This window comes from Saccopteryx bilineata, chromosome 8 (genome assembly GCF_036850765.1).
Source record: "Saccopteryx bilineata isolate mSacBil1 chromosome 8, mSacBil1_pri_phased_curated, whole genome shotgun sequence".
Taxonomy (NCBI): Eukaryota; Metazoa; Chordata; class Mammalia; order Chiroptera; family Emballonuridae; genus Saccopteryx; species Saccopteryx bilineata.
In genome coordinates this window covers 66746384-66759777 of record NC_089497.1, presented here as the reverse complement: position 1 = coordinate 66759777, position 13394 = coordinate 66746384, and the positions used below count along the sequence as shown (strand labels likewise).

Sequence of the window (13394 nt, the reverse complement as noted above, 5' to 3'; positions counted from 1 at the left end):
GCTTACTCTTCTCACTTAGGAGTCCAACACCACTTAGCAGGCATCCCAAACTACCGCCTGCAGGCCGCATGCGCCCCCCTGAGGCCATTTATCGCCCCTCCCCCGCCCCCCCTCCGCCGCACTTCCGGAAAGGGCACCTCTTTCACTGGTGGTCAGTGAGAGGAGCACTGTATGTGGCAGCCCTCCAACGGTCTGAGGGACAGTGAACTGGCCCCTTGTGTAAAAGTTTGGGGGCCCCTGAAGAGAGATGCATCACAAAGCTATGGCACTGTTTATAGTGAGAGATCGCTTTCTGGCCATTTTAAAAGGATGCTGGGCCTGACCTGTGGTGGTGCAGTGGATAAAGCGTTGACCTGGAAATGCTGAGGTTGCTGGTTCAAAACCTTGGGCTTGCCTGCTCAAGGCACATATGGGAGTTGATGCTTCCAGCTCCTCCCTCCTTCTTTCTCTCTGTCTCTCCTCTCTCTGTCTCTCCCTCTCCTCTCTAAAATGAATAAATAAAAAAAATTAAAGGATGCTGGGCCCCTTCGGATTTTAGGGAGTTTGGGTTCTTATACTATAGACCAGTTAGTCTGCTCTTCCTTTTCTTCTAGTTCTCCAGCATGCACGCCCTCATTTAACAGAGAGTGTGAGGCCTAGGAGCCCAGGGATGCATGCAATGTGATTGCTGACCCCAGGAAGCTCAGAGTGCAGCTGGGGGAGCTAGACCAAGACAAAAGGAAGCCAAGATTAAGGATGTGTAAAGGAATTGTGGAAAGCACAGTAGGCAGGAAGTGTCTGGGAATGGTTTTTTACATTCAGAACCCTAACTGAGAGTGATTTTTTTTCTGAGAGCTACAGACATGGTAGAATTTAAGTTTGTCATTATAAATCTATTTATAATGCTTAGCTCCATTGTCCTGCCTCCTGCTGGTCACACTTGGAGATTTCATTTACATCATGTTTGCTTTATCTTACCTTTTTTAGGCTTGTTTTCCAGCTCGGAACTGAGTGGCTCCCTCGAATGCATCTTTCATTATGCCTCACACCAACTTGAAGAAAAAATTCAGCTGCTGTGTTCTGGCCTTTCTCCTGTTTGCACTCATCTGTATGTGGAAGGAGAAGAAGAAAGGGAGTTACTCTGATTCCCTTAAATGGCAAACCAAGGAATACCAGATGATAAGGCGTCTGGCGAAATTTGCCGTGGGGTCTGGTTCCCAATCTGCACCTTCAGGCGGCACCCAGGACCTCCACCGTGGCAACCAGGCCCTCAGCAGTTCCAGAGGCCCAGCCAAGCCAAGGCCCGTCTTCCAGGTGTGGGACAAAGACAGCTCTTCCAAAAACCTTATCCCCAGACTGCGGAAGATCTGGAGGAATTATCTGAACATGAACAAGTACAATGTGTCCTACAAGGGGCCAGGGCCTGGTGTCAAGTTCAGTGCAGAGGCCCTGTGTTGCCACCTTCGGGACCAAGTGAACGTATCCATGGTAGAGGCCACAGATTTTCCCTTCAATACCTCTGAATGGGAGGGTTACCTGCCCAAGGAGAACATTACGACCAAGGCTGGGCCATGGGGCAGATGTGCTGTTGTCTCATCAGCGGGATCTCTGAAGTCCTCTCAACTGGGCAAAGAAATAGGTGGGTTCTGTGGTGTTAAGATTGTTATCTGGAGCCCTGGCTAGGTCCCTCAGTTGGTCAGAGCACCATCCCAGTACTCCCTGACTAGGTTGTGAGTTCGATACCTGGTCAGGGCACATCCAAGAACCAACCAATGAATGCATAAATAAGTGGAACAACAAATTGATGTTTCCTTCTCTCTCTACAAAGATTGTTCTCTGAACATGACATGAAATTGTTACCTAATTTGGAGTAGCTGTGGAAAGTCTCTGTGGACTATCAGAGCAGCCCCAAGTCAGTGTTTTTCAATTGCCCAAGAGACAGAGATGCCTCAGTGCAGCTAAAAGGATGAAATTCCAGTCTCCCAGCATCTTTATAAATTAGAATAGCTTTATTTTTTATCTGTTTTAAATATTAGTGTTTTACTGATATAAGTAAGATGCTATAATTGACATCTAAAAACAATTGAAGAACAGATTTCTACTTTATTTTAGGCTGTGAAATTTACAGGTTGCCTCTTTGGCTTCAACTACCCGGGTAATTTTAAGTTTTTCTATTTGAAAAGAATGAATTTGGCCCTGGCTGGTTGCTCAGCAGAAGAGTGCTGGCCATGAGTGTGGAAGTTCCAGGTTTGTTTCCTGGGCAGGGCACACAGGAGAAGTGACCATTTGCTTCTCTACCCCTCCCCTCCCCCCCTTCTCTCTCTCTCTCTCTCTCTCTCTCTCTCTCTCTCTCTCTCTCTCTTTCTCTCTCCCTCTCTCCTCCTTCTGCAACCATGGCTCATTCGAACAAGTTAGCCCTGGGCACTGAGGATGGCACCAAGACATTGCCTCCGGTGCTGGAATAGCTCAGTTGCTGAGCAATGGAGCAATGGCCCCAGATGGGTGGAGCATCGCCCCATAAGGGGCTGGCTTGGTGGATCCCGGTCGGGGCACATGCGGGAGTCTGTCTTTCTGCCTCTCCTCCTCTCATTAATTAAAAAAAAAGAAATTAGAGCAGGATTTATTATTTTTTCTTAGTACCCACCTGGCACCATTTATAGTTATTACAATATTTTGGACTATATTTCTTATGCTACACTTTACATCCCCAGGACTGTTTTGTAACTACCAATTGATACTTAATCCCTTCATCGTTTTCACCTAGTCTCCCAATCCCTACCTTACCTAGAGAAATCCTGTTTGTTCTCTGTATCTATGAGTCTGTTTCTGTTTTGTTTGTGTATTTTACTTTTGTTTTTTAAAGATTTTACTTATTGATTTTACAGAGGAGAGAGATTGAGGGGGATGAATGGGAAGCATCCACTTATAGTAGTTGCTTCTCGTATGTGCCTTGACTGGGAAACCAGTGACCTCAGCATTACAGGTTGATGCTCCATCCATTGTGCCACTGCAGGTCAGGCTGTTTATTTTGTTCTTTAGTTTCTATAAATAACTGAAACCATTTGGTCCATCCATGTTGTCACAAAAGATAAGTTTTGTTTGTTTGTTTTTTTGTAGTGAGAGACAGACAGACAGAAAGGGAGAAAGATGAGAAGCATCAACTTGTGGTTGTGGAATCTTAGTTGTTCATTGATTGCTTTCTTATATGTACTTTGACTAGGGGGCTTCAGCTGAGTCAGTGACCTCTTGCCCAAGTCAGTGACCTTTGTGCTGAAGCCAGCAACCATGAGGTCATGTTTATGATCCCATGCTCAAGCTGGTGTGCCCGTGCTCAAACCAATGAGTCTACGCTCAAGCTGGCGACCTCTAGGTTTCAAACCTGGGTCCTCAGCATCTCAGGCCAGTGCTCTATCCACTACACCACTACCTAGTAAGGCACAAATGGTAAGATTTTATTGTATTTTTTATTTATTTATTTATTATTATTATTTTTTTTGTATTTTTCTGAAGCTGGAAACAGGGAGAGACAGTCAGACAGACTCCCGCATGCCCCCGACCGGGATCCACCCGGCACGCCCACCAGGGGCGATGCTCTACCCACCAGGGGGTGATGCTCTGCCGCAACCAGAGCCACTCTAGCGCCTGGGGCAGAGGCCAAAGAGCCATCCCCAGCGCCCGGGCCATCTTTGCTCCAATGGAGCCTTGACTGTGGGAGGGGAAGAGAGAGACAGAGAGGAAGGGGGGGTGGAGAAGCAAATGGGCGCTTCTCCTATGTGCCCTGGCCGGGAATCGAACCCGGGTCCCCCGCACGCCAGGCTGATGCTCTACCGCTGAGCCAACCAGCCAGGGCTGTATTTTTTATAGTCAAGTAATATTCCATTATATATATGCACCACTTCTTCTTTATCCAATCATCTGTTGATGGGCACTTAGGTTGCTTCCATATTTTGACTACTATAAATAATGCTGCAGTGAACATAAAATTTATTTATATTTTAAAATTAGCATTGGGTTTCTTCAAAAAAATACCTGGAAGTAGAATTGCTGGGTCATAAGATAGTTCTAATTTTATTCTTTTAAGGACCTTCTATTCCGCTATTCGTATTTGCTGTAGCAACTTGTAGTTTTACCAACAGTGTGTGCAAGTTCCCTTTCCTCCACATCTTTGCCAACCCTTGTTTGTTGACTTATTGATGATAGATAGCCATTCTGACAGGTGTGAGGTAATATCTCATTGTGGTTTTAATTTGCATTTCTCTATTATCCATGTTGCATCTTTTCATATGTTTTTGGTTATCTCTATGTCCTCTTGGGAGAAATGTTTATTTAGGTCCTCTGCCCATTTTTTAGTTGGATTGACTTTTTGTTCATTTGTTTTTGGTGTTAAAGTTGTATGAGTTCATTATATACTTTGGATATTAACCCCTTATTGGGTTTATCATTTACAAATATCTTCTTCCAATAACTAAGTTATCTTTGTGTTTTTTTGATGGTTTCTTTTTCTCTTTTTTTGTGAGAAAAACAGACAAATAAAGCGACGAAGAGAGGGACAGATAGGGACAGACACACAGGAAGGGAGAGAGATGAGAAGCATCAGTTTTTCTTTGTGGCACATTAGTTGTTCATTGATTGCTTTCTCATATGTGCCTTGACTAGGGGGCTTCAGCAGAGTGAATGACCCCTTGCTCAAGCCAGCAACCCTGTGCTCAAACTGATGAGCCTGTGCTCAAGCTAGATGAACCCTCACTCAAGCCAGCGACCTCGAGGTTTTGAACCTGGGTCTTCTGCATCCAGGCCGATACTCTATTCACTGCGCCACCACCCGATCAGGCTGATGTTTTCTTTTGCTGTGCAAAACATTTTAGTTTGATATAGACCCATTTGTTTATTTTTTCTTTTGTTTCCCTTTTCTGAGGAGATACAGTGAAAAAAATACTATTAAGAGCAATGTCAGAGAGTCTACTATCTTTGTTTACCTCTAGGAGTTTTATTGTTTCGGGTCTTACATTTAGGTCAATTCATTTTGAGTTTATCCTTGTATATGGTGTAAGAAGTTTACTCTTGTATAAGGTGGCTTGGTTTTATTTATTTTTTTGCATGTACTTGTCCAATTTTCCCAACATCATTTATTGAATAGACTGTTTTTACCCCATTGTATATTCTTGCCTCCTTTGTCATAGATTAACTGACTATACAGGCATGGGTGCATTTCTGGGGTCTCTATTTTGTTCCATTGATCTATGTGTCTGTTTTTATCCCAGTACCATGCTATTTTGATTACTATAGCCTTGAACTACAGTTTGATATCAAGTAATGTGATACCTCCAACTTTGTTCCTTTTTCACAAGGTGGCTGCCGCTATTCAAACTCGTTTGTAGTTCCATATAAAGTTCAGAATTATTTTTTCTAGTTCTATAAAAAGTGCCACTGGCATTTTGATTGGAATTCTATCAAACCTATAGATTGCTTTAGGTGGTATGGACATTTTAATGATGTTAATTCTTCCTATTTATGACCATGGTATATGCTTACATTATTTGTGTCTTCTTAAATTTCTTCTTCAGTGCCTTATAATTTTCTGAATACAAATCTTCTACCTCCTTGATTAAATTTATTCCCAGGTATTTTTTTTTTGAGCAATTGTTAATGGGATTGTTTTCTTAATATTTCTTTCTGATAGTTTATTATTGGTGTATAAAATTTCAACTGATTAGTGAGTATTCATTTTGTATCCTGCTACATTATTGAATTCATTTGTTAGTTTTAGTAGTTTTTTTAGTGGAATCTTTAGAATTCTCTCTTTATAGTTCTATGTCATCTGCAAATAATGACAGAAATTCTTAATTTGAATAGTGTGGACTACCTTTAGGAGGTTCATGAACCCCTAAAGTTGTGTGTGAAAATATCAGTGGATTAGGTCTGCATAATGTGTGTGTGTTTGTGTGTGTGTGTATGTGTGTGTATGTTGATCTATGCATTTTTCTAGCTTTCAGTTGATCCTCAGAGGGGTATGTGACCCAAAAGAAGGTTAAAAGTCATTGGTGAGAATATTATCAATTTGCGCCTTACTGGCAGTGACACAGTGGATAGATCACCAACCTGGGACACTGAGGTTCCAAGTTTGAAACCCTGAGGTTGCTGGCTTGAGCGCAGGATTGCCAGCTTGAGTGTGGGATCATTGACATGATCCCAAGGTCACTGGCTTGAGTCCAAGGTCACTGGCTTGAGTAAGGCATTACTGCTTTGGCTGGAGGCCCTTCTCTTCCTGGTCAAGGCACATATGAGAAAGCAATCAATGAACAATTAAGGTGTCACAACGAAGAATTTATGCTTCTCATCTCTCTCCCTTCCTGTCTGTCTGTCTGTCTCTCTTTCGCTAAATATAAATATTTTTTTTCTTGAAATCCTTCATAGTTAATAAAGCTAGAATATCCATCCTTATAGATGTGTACAAGACACAGTTACAGGCTTGTGTAAGACTCTGAAGTTTCCTTAGTTTGAGAAAATGTGTTTTCCATTATTGTGAAATGAATCAGGCTAAAGAAAATAAGGCACAGGAAGTGTTGCTCTCTGTCCAGCTACTGAAGGTACTGGACCAGGTGAGGTCATATGTCTCCTTTTTTATTTCTTGCATATGACTGCCAGGAAAAATGGTTTGAAACCAAGTATAGTCTCTCAAAAGAAGAAAAGTAGACTCAAACTGGATTCTCTAGAGCAGAAAGAAGTGATGAGATCACATTTTGTACCTCTCTAAATAGGCAACATTTACTAATAAAAGCTGACAGTGTAACCAGTCCCACCTTTACCTTTGCTTTTTCGGTTTCTTTTGGACTGAGTTTTCTGAAAACTACATGTGACCTGACCTGTGGTGGCACAGTAGATAAAGCATCGACCTAGAATGCTGAGGTCGCCAGTTCAAATCCCTCAGCTTGCCTGGTCAAAGCACCTATGGGAGTTGATGCTTCCTGCTCCTCCCCCCTTCTCTCTTTCTCTCTCTCTCTAAAATGTATAAAGTCTAAAAAAAAATATTTAAAAACTACATGTGATTGATTTTTGTTCATTCATAATGGAACTTAGTTACTTTCAAGTACTTCTTCCCCATTTTTGCTCTATCATAGTAATGTTTAGAGCATTCCAGGTGTTAGCTGATTATCTTCATGTCAGGTTATCAATATCTGCCTGGCTGGGATTGTGTTGCAGTTTTTTTTTTAATTTATTGTGTTTATATAGATTCTAGTGTCTTCCCCAATGCATACCCCCTCCCCCATATTCCCCTCAACATCTCCCTTGCCCCCTGTGTTGCAGTTTAAGGCACAGCCTGATACTTTCATGAATTGGAGCTATGCTATTTATTTTAATGCACTCTGTAAAGGTTTGAAGTGATTAAATTAAACAGTAATTAAAATAACTTCTTTCTCTTGACTGAAGTTATAATTTTAAATATGTATCTTTATTGAAGGACTTTGATTCTGACATATATTATTAAAAAATTGCATCTTAGTCTTCAAATGTTCTGCCTTTCATAAAATCTATCCTGTGGACATTTTATTTAACACATATTTTAAGGGCCTGACCTGTGGTGGCGCAGTGGATAAAGCTCGACCTGGAAATGCTGAGGTCGCCGGTTCGAAACCCTGGGCTTGCCTGGTCAAGGCACATATGGGAGTTGATGCTTCCTGCTCCTCCCCCCTGTCTCTCTCTCTCTCTCTCTCTCTCTCTCTCTCTCTGTCTCTGTCTCTCCCTCTCTCTCTCCTTTCTAAAATGAATAAATAAAATAAAATAAAATAAAATGCTCTGGAAATTTTAACATTTTAAGGAATTCATCCATTTTTAATTTTACTCATTCGTGGATTTAGTGATCAAGAATACTAGACAGAAACATAGAATACAAAGAAAGAAGGGAAAGGTCTTTTTTTGCTGAAGACTTGTGAGTTCCAGGCAGTATAACCTTCATACTAGACCTGGAATTTGTCTATCCTATTCCCAACTATTGAATAAATCAGATGGTTTCAAATGATTTGCATTTACAAATAATACTGCTGACATGGTTTTAGGGTAGATAGATAACATAAGTGACTACTCCCGCCCTCCCAAGGGGAAATATCCTCAGGACTGAGACTAGAAAACCAAATATAATTTTTATGGCTTTTTTTTTTTGTCCATTGCAAAATTGTTTACTAGAGGAATTGTAATAATGTACTGTGTCTCCAGCACTCCCATAAACCAGCCAATGAGGGGCTCAATTATTTTCAATGATTTTTGATAGGTATACAGGTAAAGTATCTCAGATATTATTTGAATTTTTATTTTAAACAATAGCATATTAAAAATGTTATAACCAATAAGAGTGATGCTTATTGTAACCTGCTGTATACCTAAAATGCCTTGCTTGCTCTTTTCAGTATCTCAGCAGTCCTGGGAGGTAGGTACCATTATTGTTACCATTTTACTTAAGCATCAAGCCTAAAGTGGTTACAGCAAGCCTAAAGTCTGGTTAACAGCCCACTGGGACATGAAACTGAGTCATTGACTCAAAGGCCCTCATACATAGCCCTTCCACTCTTGTGCCTCATAGTGACGGTAGCTTTGTAATAAACTTTGGTATGATGTATCCCTTGTCAGTTAAGAAAAATCCCTTGATATTCTTGCTCATGTGCACTTCTAGAAGAAAGAAGAAGAGCATTCAAGTTGAGGCAAAAGCAAGAGAAGCAAAAGCTGCATGAGAAACAGTACAGAGAGCATTTGGGCGTCACAGATAGTTCTGTCTGGCTGGAATGTGGCTTCTTGTGGGCTAGAGAGGGCTGAGAAATGAGGCCAGGAAGGTGGCCAGAATGTCACAATGAGTGAGACAGGATAGTAAGAAGTTAGGAAAATTCCTCGGCAAATAAAACAAAGAAACAGACTGATAGCTAGCTGAACAAACTAGCTGAGCAATTTACAACTGGATGCAGGTCACCTCCCTAAAGATAACATCTAGGCCTCAGTTGTATTTCAGTTCCAGGCCTAGAAAAATAGTAAAACCAGGTGGGTGACGCCAGGATCAGCTGTAGTGACTAACACCATGCCCTGGTACTGTCCATTCAGTGTAGACCATGACCCTGCAAGGACACACCTGGAAAAGCTGATGAACCCCAAGGTCAAACCCCCAAGCTCTCCAGCCTTAGCGTGGGATTGCCGGCTTGAGTGTGGGCTCGCCAGCTTGATTGCAGGGTTGTTGGCTTAAGTGTGGGGTTATAGATGTGATCCCATGGTCACTGGCTTTGAAGCCCAAGCTCGCCTGCTTAAGCAAGAGGTCACTGGCTCAGCTGGAGTCCCCTCCCCTCAAGGCACACATGAGAAAACAATCAGTGAACAACTAAGGTGCCACAACCACGAGTTGATGCTTCTAATCTCCTTCCCTTACTATCTTGTCTGTCTCTTACAATAAAAATTAAAAAACGCTGTAGAAACTTTCAGCCTTTAAAAACCCTCAAAACGAAGGACTCAGTCTGTGCTCTTCTTCCAAGGACTGTACACCTGCACCTTTCACTTCCTCATCTCCTTCTCCCACAGGCCTGCATCTCCTGAACCCTAAGGGGTCCCACAAGACTTGCAACCAGGGAGGCAATGGTTAGCATTAGCTCCTCCCAGGCTCACCCCCTGAGCCTGTCTCCAAGGCCCCCTTTCCTCTGACTTCCCAGTGAGCCAGAGCAGCCCCGACTAGGCTGTCTCCTGCTGCTGCTTCTCTCCCAAGCCCTCCCTTGTTTCTTTGCCCCCAGCTTTAGTAAATGTACTCCCAGTCACCTGGACTTGTGTTGTGAATTCCTTCCTGCACACAGTCAGAGACCCACACACTACCGTTTAGCTGTAGGCAAACCTGTTAAGGGCCAGCTACCCTTTCTGGTAACATTTTCTGGTGATCCAGATGGGATCTTGTTTCCTGAGCCTGCGCAGCCCAGCTGGCTCACTTCTACCTCTGTAGCTTTCAGATTTGCTGGTAACAACAGGTATCGTTTTGCTGTCAACACCACAGGTAGCATATGGTGCTGTGACCCAGATTCTTATTGTGGCAGGGTTCCAAGGAGGCCCACCCAGGACCACCTTGCAGGCCTGGACCTGTGCTTGGTACCAGCAGGGTCCATTGCATCCCACCAGCTCCTTGCTTTGCAGCAGGTGGACTTGGGTGAGTTTCCCTTGGAATTCCAGATCTCCCTGTTTTAAGGTAAGAGGCTGACTTTCTTTGAGCTTTTATTTATTTTTTTAATCCTTGAAGTAAAGCTAATGGTTAAGTGTTGAGGTAATTCAGGACAGGAGGAGAAAAATGGGTAGCTGTTTTTTAACTTTGGCTTTTCAATTGAAATTGCTTTCTGAGAATCTGAAAACCTTTTGTCGATAAAGGAGAGTCTGAACTTGTTTGGCTCTGAAGATAAAGGGCACTTTCTCCCTCCAGCTCAAGTCTTGGGCATTCATAGGCAACTAAGAATCTTTGTGGAGGTGTCAGAGGGCACTCTCACAACATGCAGGAGCCTCGTAGGGAATTCCAACTCAATGGTAATTAAATAATTGATTTGTTCGAGGAGGTGCACATAAAGGTAGGTAGGTTGCTTAGTGCTCCGAGTCCTCGTAACTGTATTAGACAGCGGGGAAAGAAACTAAGACACATAATAGGGTTTGAGATGACTTGGATCTCACTCAATTCACAAACAGGATACTTCAGTATCTATGGATACTTAGATACATCACTATCTAAGGATTCTTCAATATCCTTAGCATTTGTTCAAACTGCAGATCTCAAAATAAAACTAATATCAACATGAGAAGTCATGCCTTCAAGGCTGGAAACTCCCAGCCCCCACTAATACTCCTGCAGATTTGTTGGCAATAGCAAAAACAGCAGCAGGTGTTAGACCTGTGGAGTCAGATCAGACCATGGTTCAGCAACCTTGGTACTTGGGTTCTGGCTAAGAAAAAACTCGAAGCCAAGACTCATATAAATATAAGAGAAAGGTTATTTAAAAAGTCATGGAGGTAGAAGAAATAGATTCAGAAAACAAGTTACAGAAGCAAAAGAAGGGATGTTAGTACTCAGGAGAAAGGCAATGAACACCTGCCTATAAGTGCAAGGGAGTAGGGAAAGGCGCAGGCTTGCTCCTTAGGGAGAGCTGTACTGGGCCTCCTGCTGGGGGGTATTCATCTGGAGGTCTCAGGAGAGGATCCCAAAAGAATATTCATCAGCTTTCCAGGCGTGTCCTTTCAGGGTTGTGGTCTCTATTGATGAGTTGTTGCCAGGCCGGGGTAATTAGTCAATGGAGCTGGTTCTGATGTCAGCAGTGGTATCATTTGTCTGGTTTCGCTGCTTTTCTGGTCCTGGAGCTTATAACGCAACTAAAGCCTAGACATGTTGGATGTGGGTTAGAACCTCATTGTCCTGAGGGCTTAATGCTTCGGGCTATTTTCTGGCCCCTTTGTTTGTCCTTCCTCTAAGGGGGTCTAACCCACATGACTAGCAGTATGACAGGAGGATTCGAATTGTATGACTAGTGATTTGAAAGGTCATATAACAGGAATTAGCCCCAAACAGGGGACAAGACACCCAGACAAGGGGGAAGAAAGATTTATTTGTAGCCAGTGGAGCATGTGGGGCTGATAGCACCAAAGGCATGAGCTCCCTGAAGTTAGATTTCTTACACCTTATATACCTTTACAGCTTTAGCTTTATGTGACAAGTGCCTGATTTCTATGACTTTCTTGTTTGCAGACCTACATGACTTTTTTGTCTTTGGGAGGGGAGGGGGTAAGAGAGGAGACTGGAGGGTCTGCCCTTGACAGTCATATTATTCTTACTTATTCTTCTTGCTGGAGCTGTGAGTTCATTTCAAGGAACTGATAACAAGCAAGGACCACAGCTGTGGTTTGTTATTTTTCAGACTTATTTCAGTCAGCCTTTCCTCCCTCAATCTGAAACACTGAGGTCACTGGCTTGAGCGTAAGATTCCAGACATTGCAGGCCCTCCTTTTCTGCATTCTTCTGGTTTCTCCTCTCTCAGGCAGGAGGTCTAAGCTGCATGACCAGAGATATGCTAGGGAAGGAAAGGTCGCCCTGGCAGCAAGTCCCTGTTTTCTCAGTTTTTTCCATTGTGAGGCACCTGGGGCTTTCCACCCTGGTGACCTCTTTACCTGGCCCATTGTCCTTGCTCTGCTCCTGTCTGTCTAACTGCCTACCACAGATATACAATTAATAGGAATCCTTTACGGAGTACTTATAGAAATGAGAAGATTTAACTAGAAGTGATACCAACTTAAAATGTCTGAAGTAAAACTCTTTTGATGTCTAAATTAATTTTTTTTGCATGCAAAATTAGAAAAACTGGCTCTAAAACTAAACTGAATGAATGGGGTACTTATCCTGATAGGAAATTAGAAGCTCATAGGCGTAGCACAGGTAACATACACTCAGAATAGAAAACCAGAAAGGCTGGTCTTAGACAGAGGGGAACAGCAATCGCATACATTCCTTGGACTGAAAACAGAATTAAGGAATCTACCTAAAGATTTTCCTGATGGGTTTGCAAGAGAATTAATTTAACTGTTAAAGAATATGATCTTGAATGAAAAAAATATAATAGCTATTTTGACCTATTTCAATTAATATACTACTGGGAGCAAAAGAACAGAACTACTAAATAGAATCTGCTGGGAAACTCCTGTAGAGGAGTCTGTCTTATTATTATTCATTTTTAATTTAGCAAAAGAAGCCTGGTCCAAAATAATACATTTTATATTATTTCACTTATTTGAAGGTCTACAACAGCCAAACTTATCTATGAGGAAGAAAATCAGAACTTCATCTGTCTTGGAGTAGGAATGATTGACTGGAGGGGCCTGTCTTTATTGTAGAATGCCAGGTCACTTTAAGAAGGATTATAGGAAACAAAGGGGTTTAGAAAGAGTAGAGAAATAGAAGCAAGAATAGGGTTACTCTGAGGTCATCCCCCTTTTCTTCACTGATAATTAAGGAAATGTTGAAATTTTTTTTGTTTGTTTGGTTTTTTTGTTTGTTTTTTTTATTTATTCATTTTAGAGAGAGGAGAGAAAGAGACAGAGAGAGAAGGGGGGGAGGAGCAGGAAGCACCAACTCCCATATGTGCCTTGACTGGGCGAGCCCAGGGTTTCCAACCAGCGACCTCAGCGTTCCAGGTGACGCTTTATCCACTGCGCCACCACAGGTCAGGCCTAAGGAAATATTGAAATTACCATAAAAGGGGAAGCCACTATGGCCCTAGAGACTGGGGCTACTTGATCTGTTCTTAACCTCACCCAGCTGGTGGCCTCCTTTCTCAGAGTAAAAGCTTCTGCACAGACGGCAGGGATATCTAATCAATGTTTGTTTTAAATCTGTTCCCTTCCAACGAGGGAATGCAATGGGACGATATATA

At 42.4% G+C, this 13394-nt stretch overlaps 1 protein-coding gene across 4 annotated transcripts in view; it reads left to right on the top strand.

Annotated features, from left to right (window-relative positions):
• The window catches only part of ST6GAL1 (ST6 beta-galactoside alpha-2,6-sialyltransferase 1), a 180585-nt gene that overhangs the window by 114470 nt on the left and 52721 nt on the right, over positions 1-13394 (top strand). For all 4 annotated transcript variants that reach the window (XM_066241875.1, XM_066241874.1, XM_066241876.1 and 1 more), the window contains one exon: positions 967-1618. In XM_066241875.1, the coding sequence (XP_066097972.1) occupies positions 1018-1618 (601 nt within the window). In that variant the 5' untranslated portion in view covers positions 967-1017. The remainder of the gene's footprint in view (positions 1-966; positions 1619-13394) is intronic.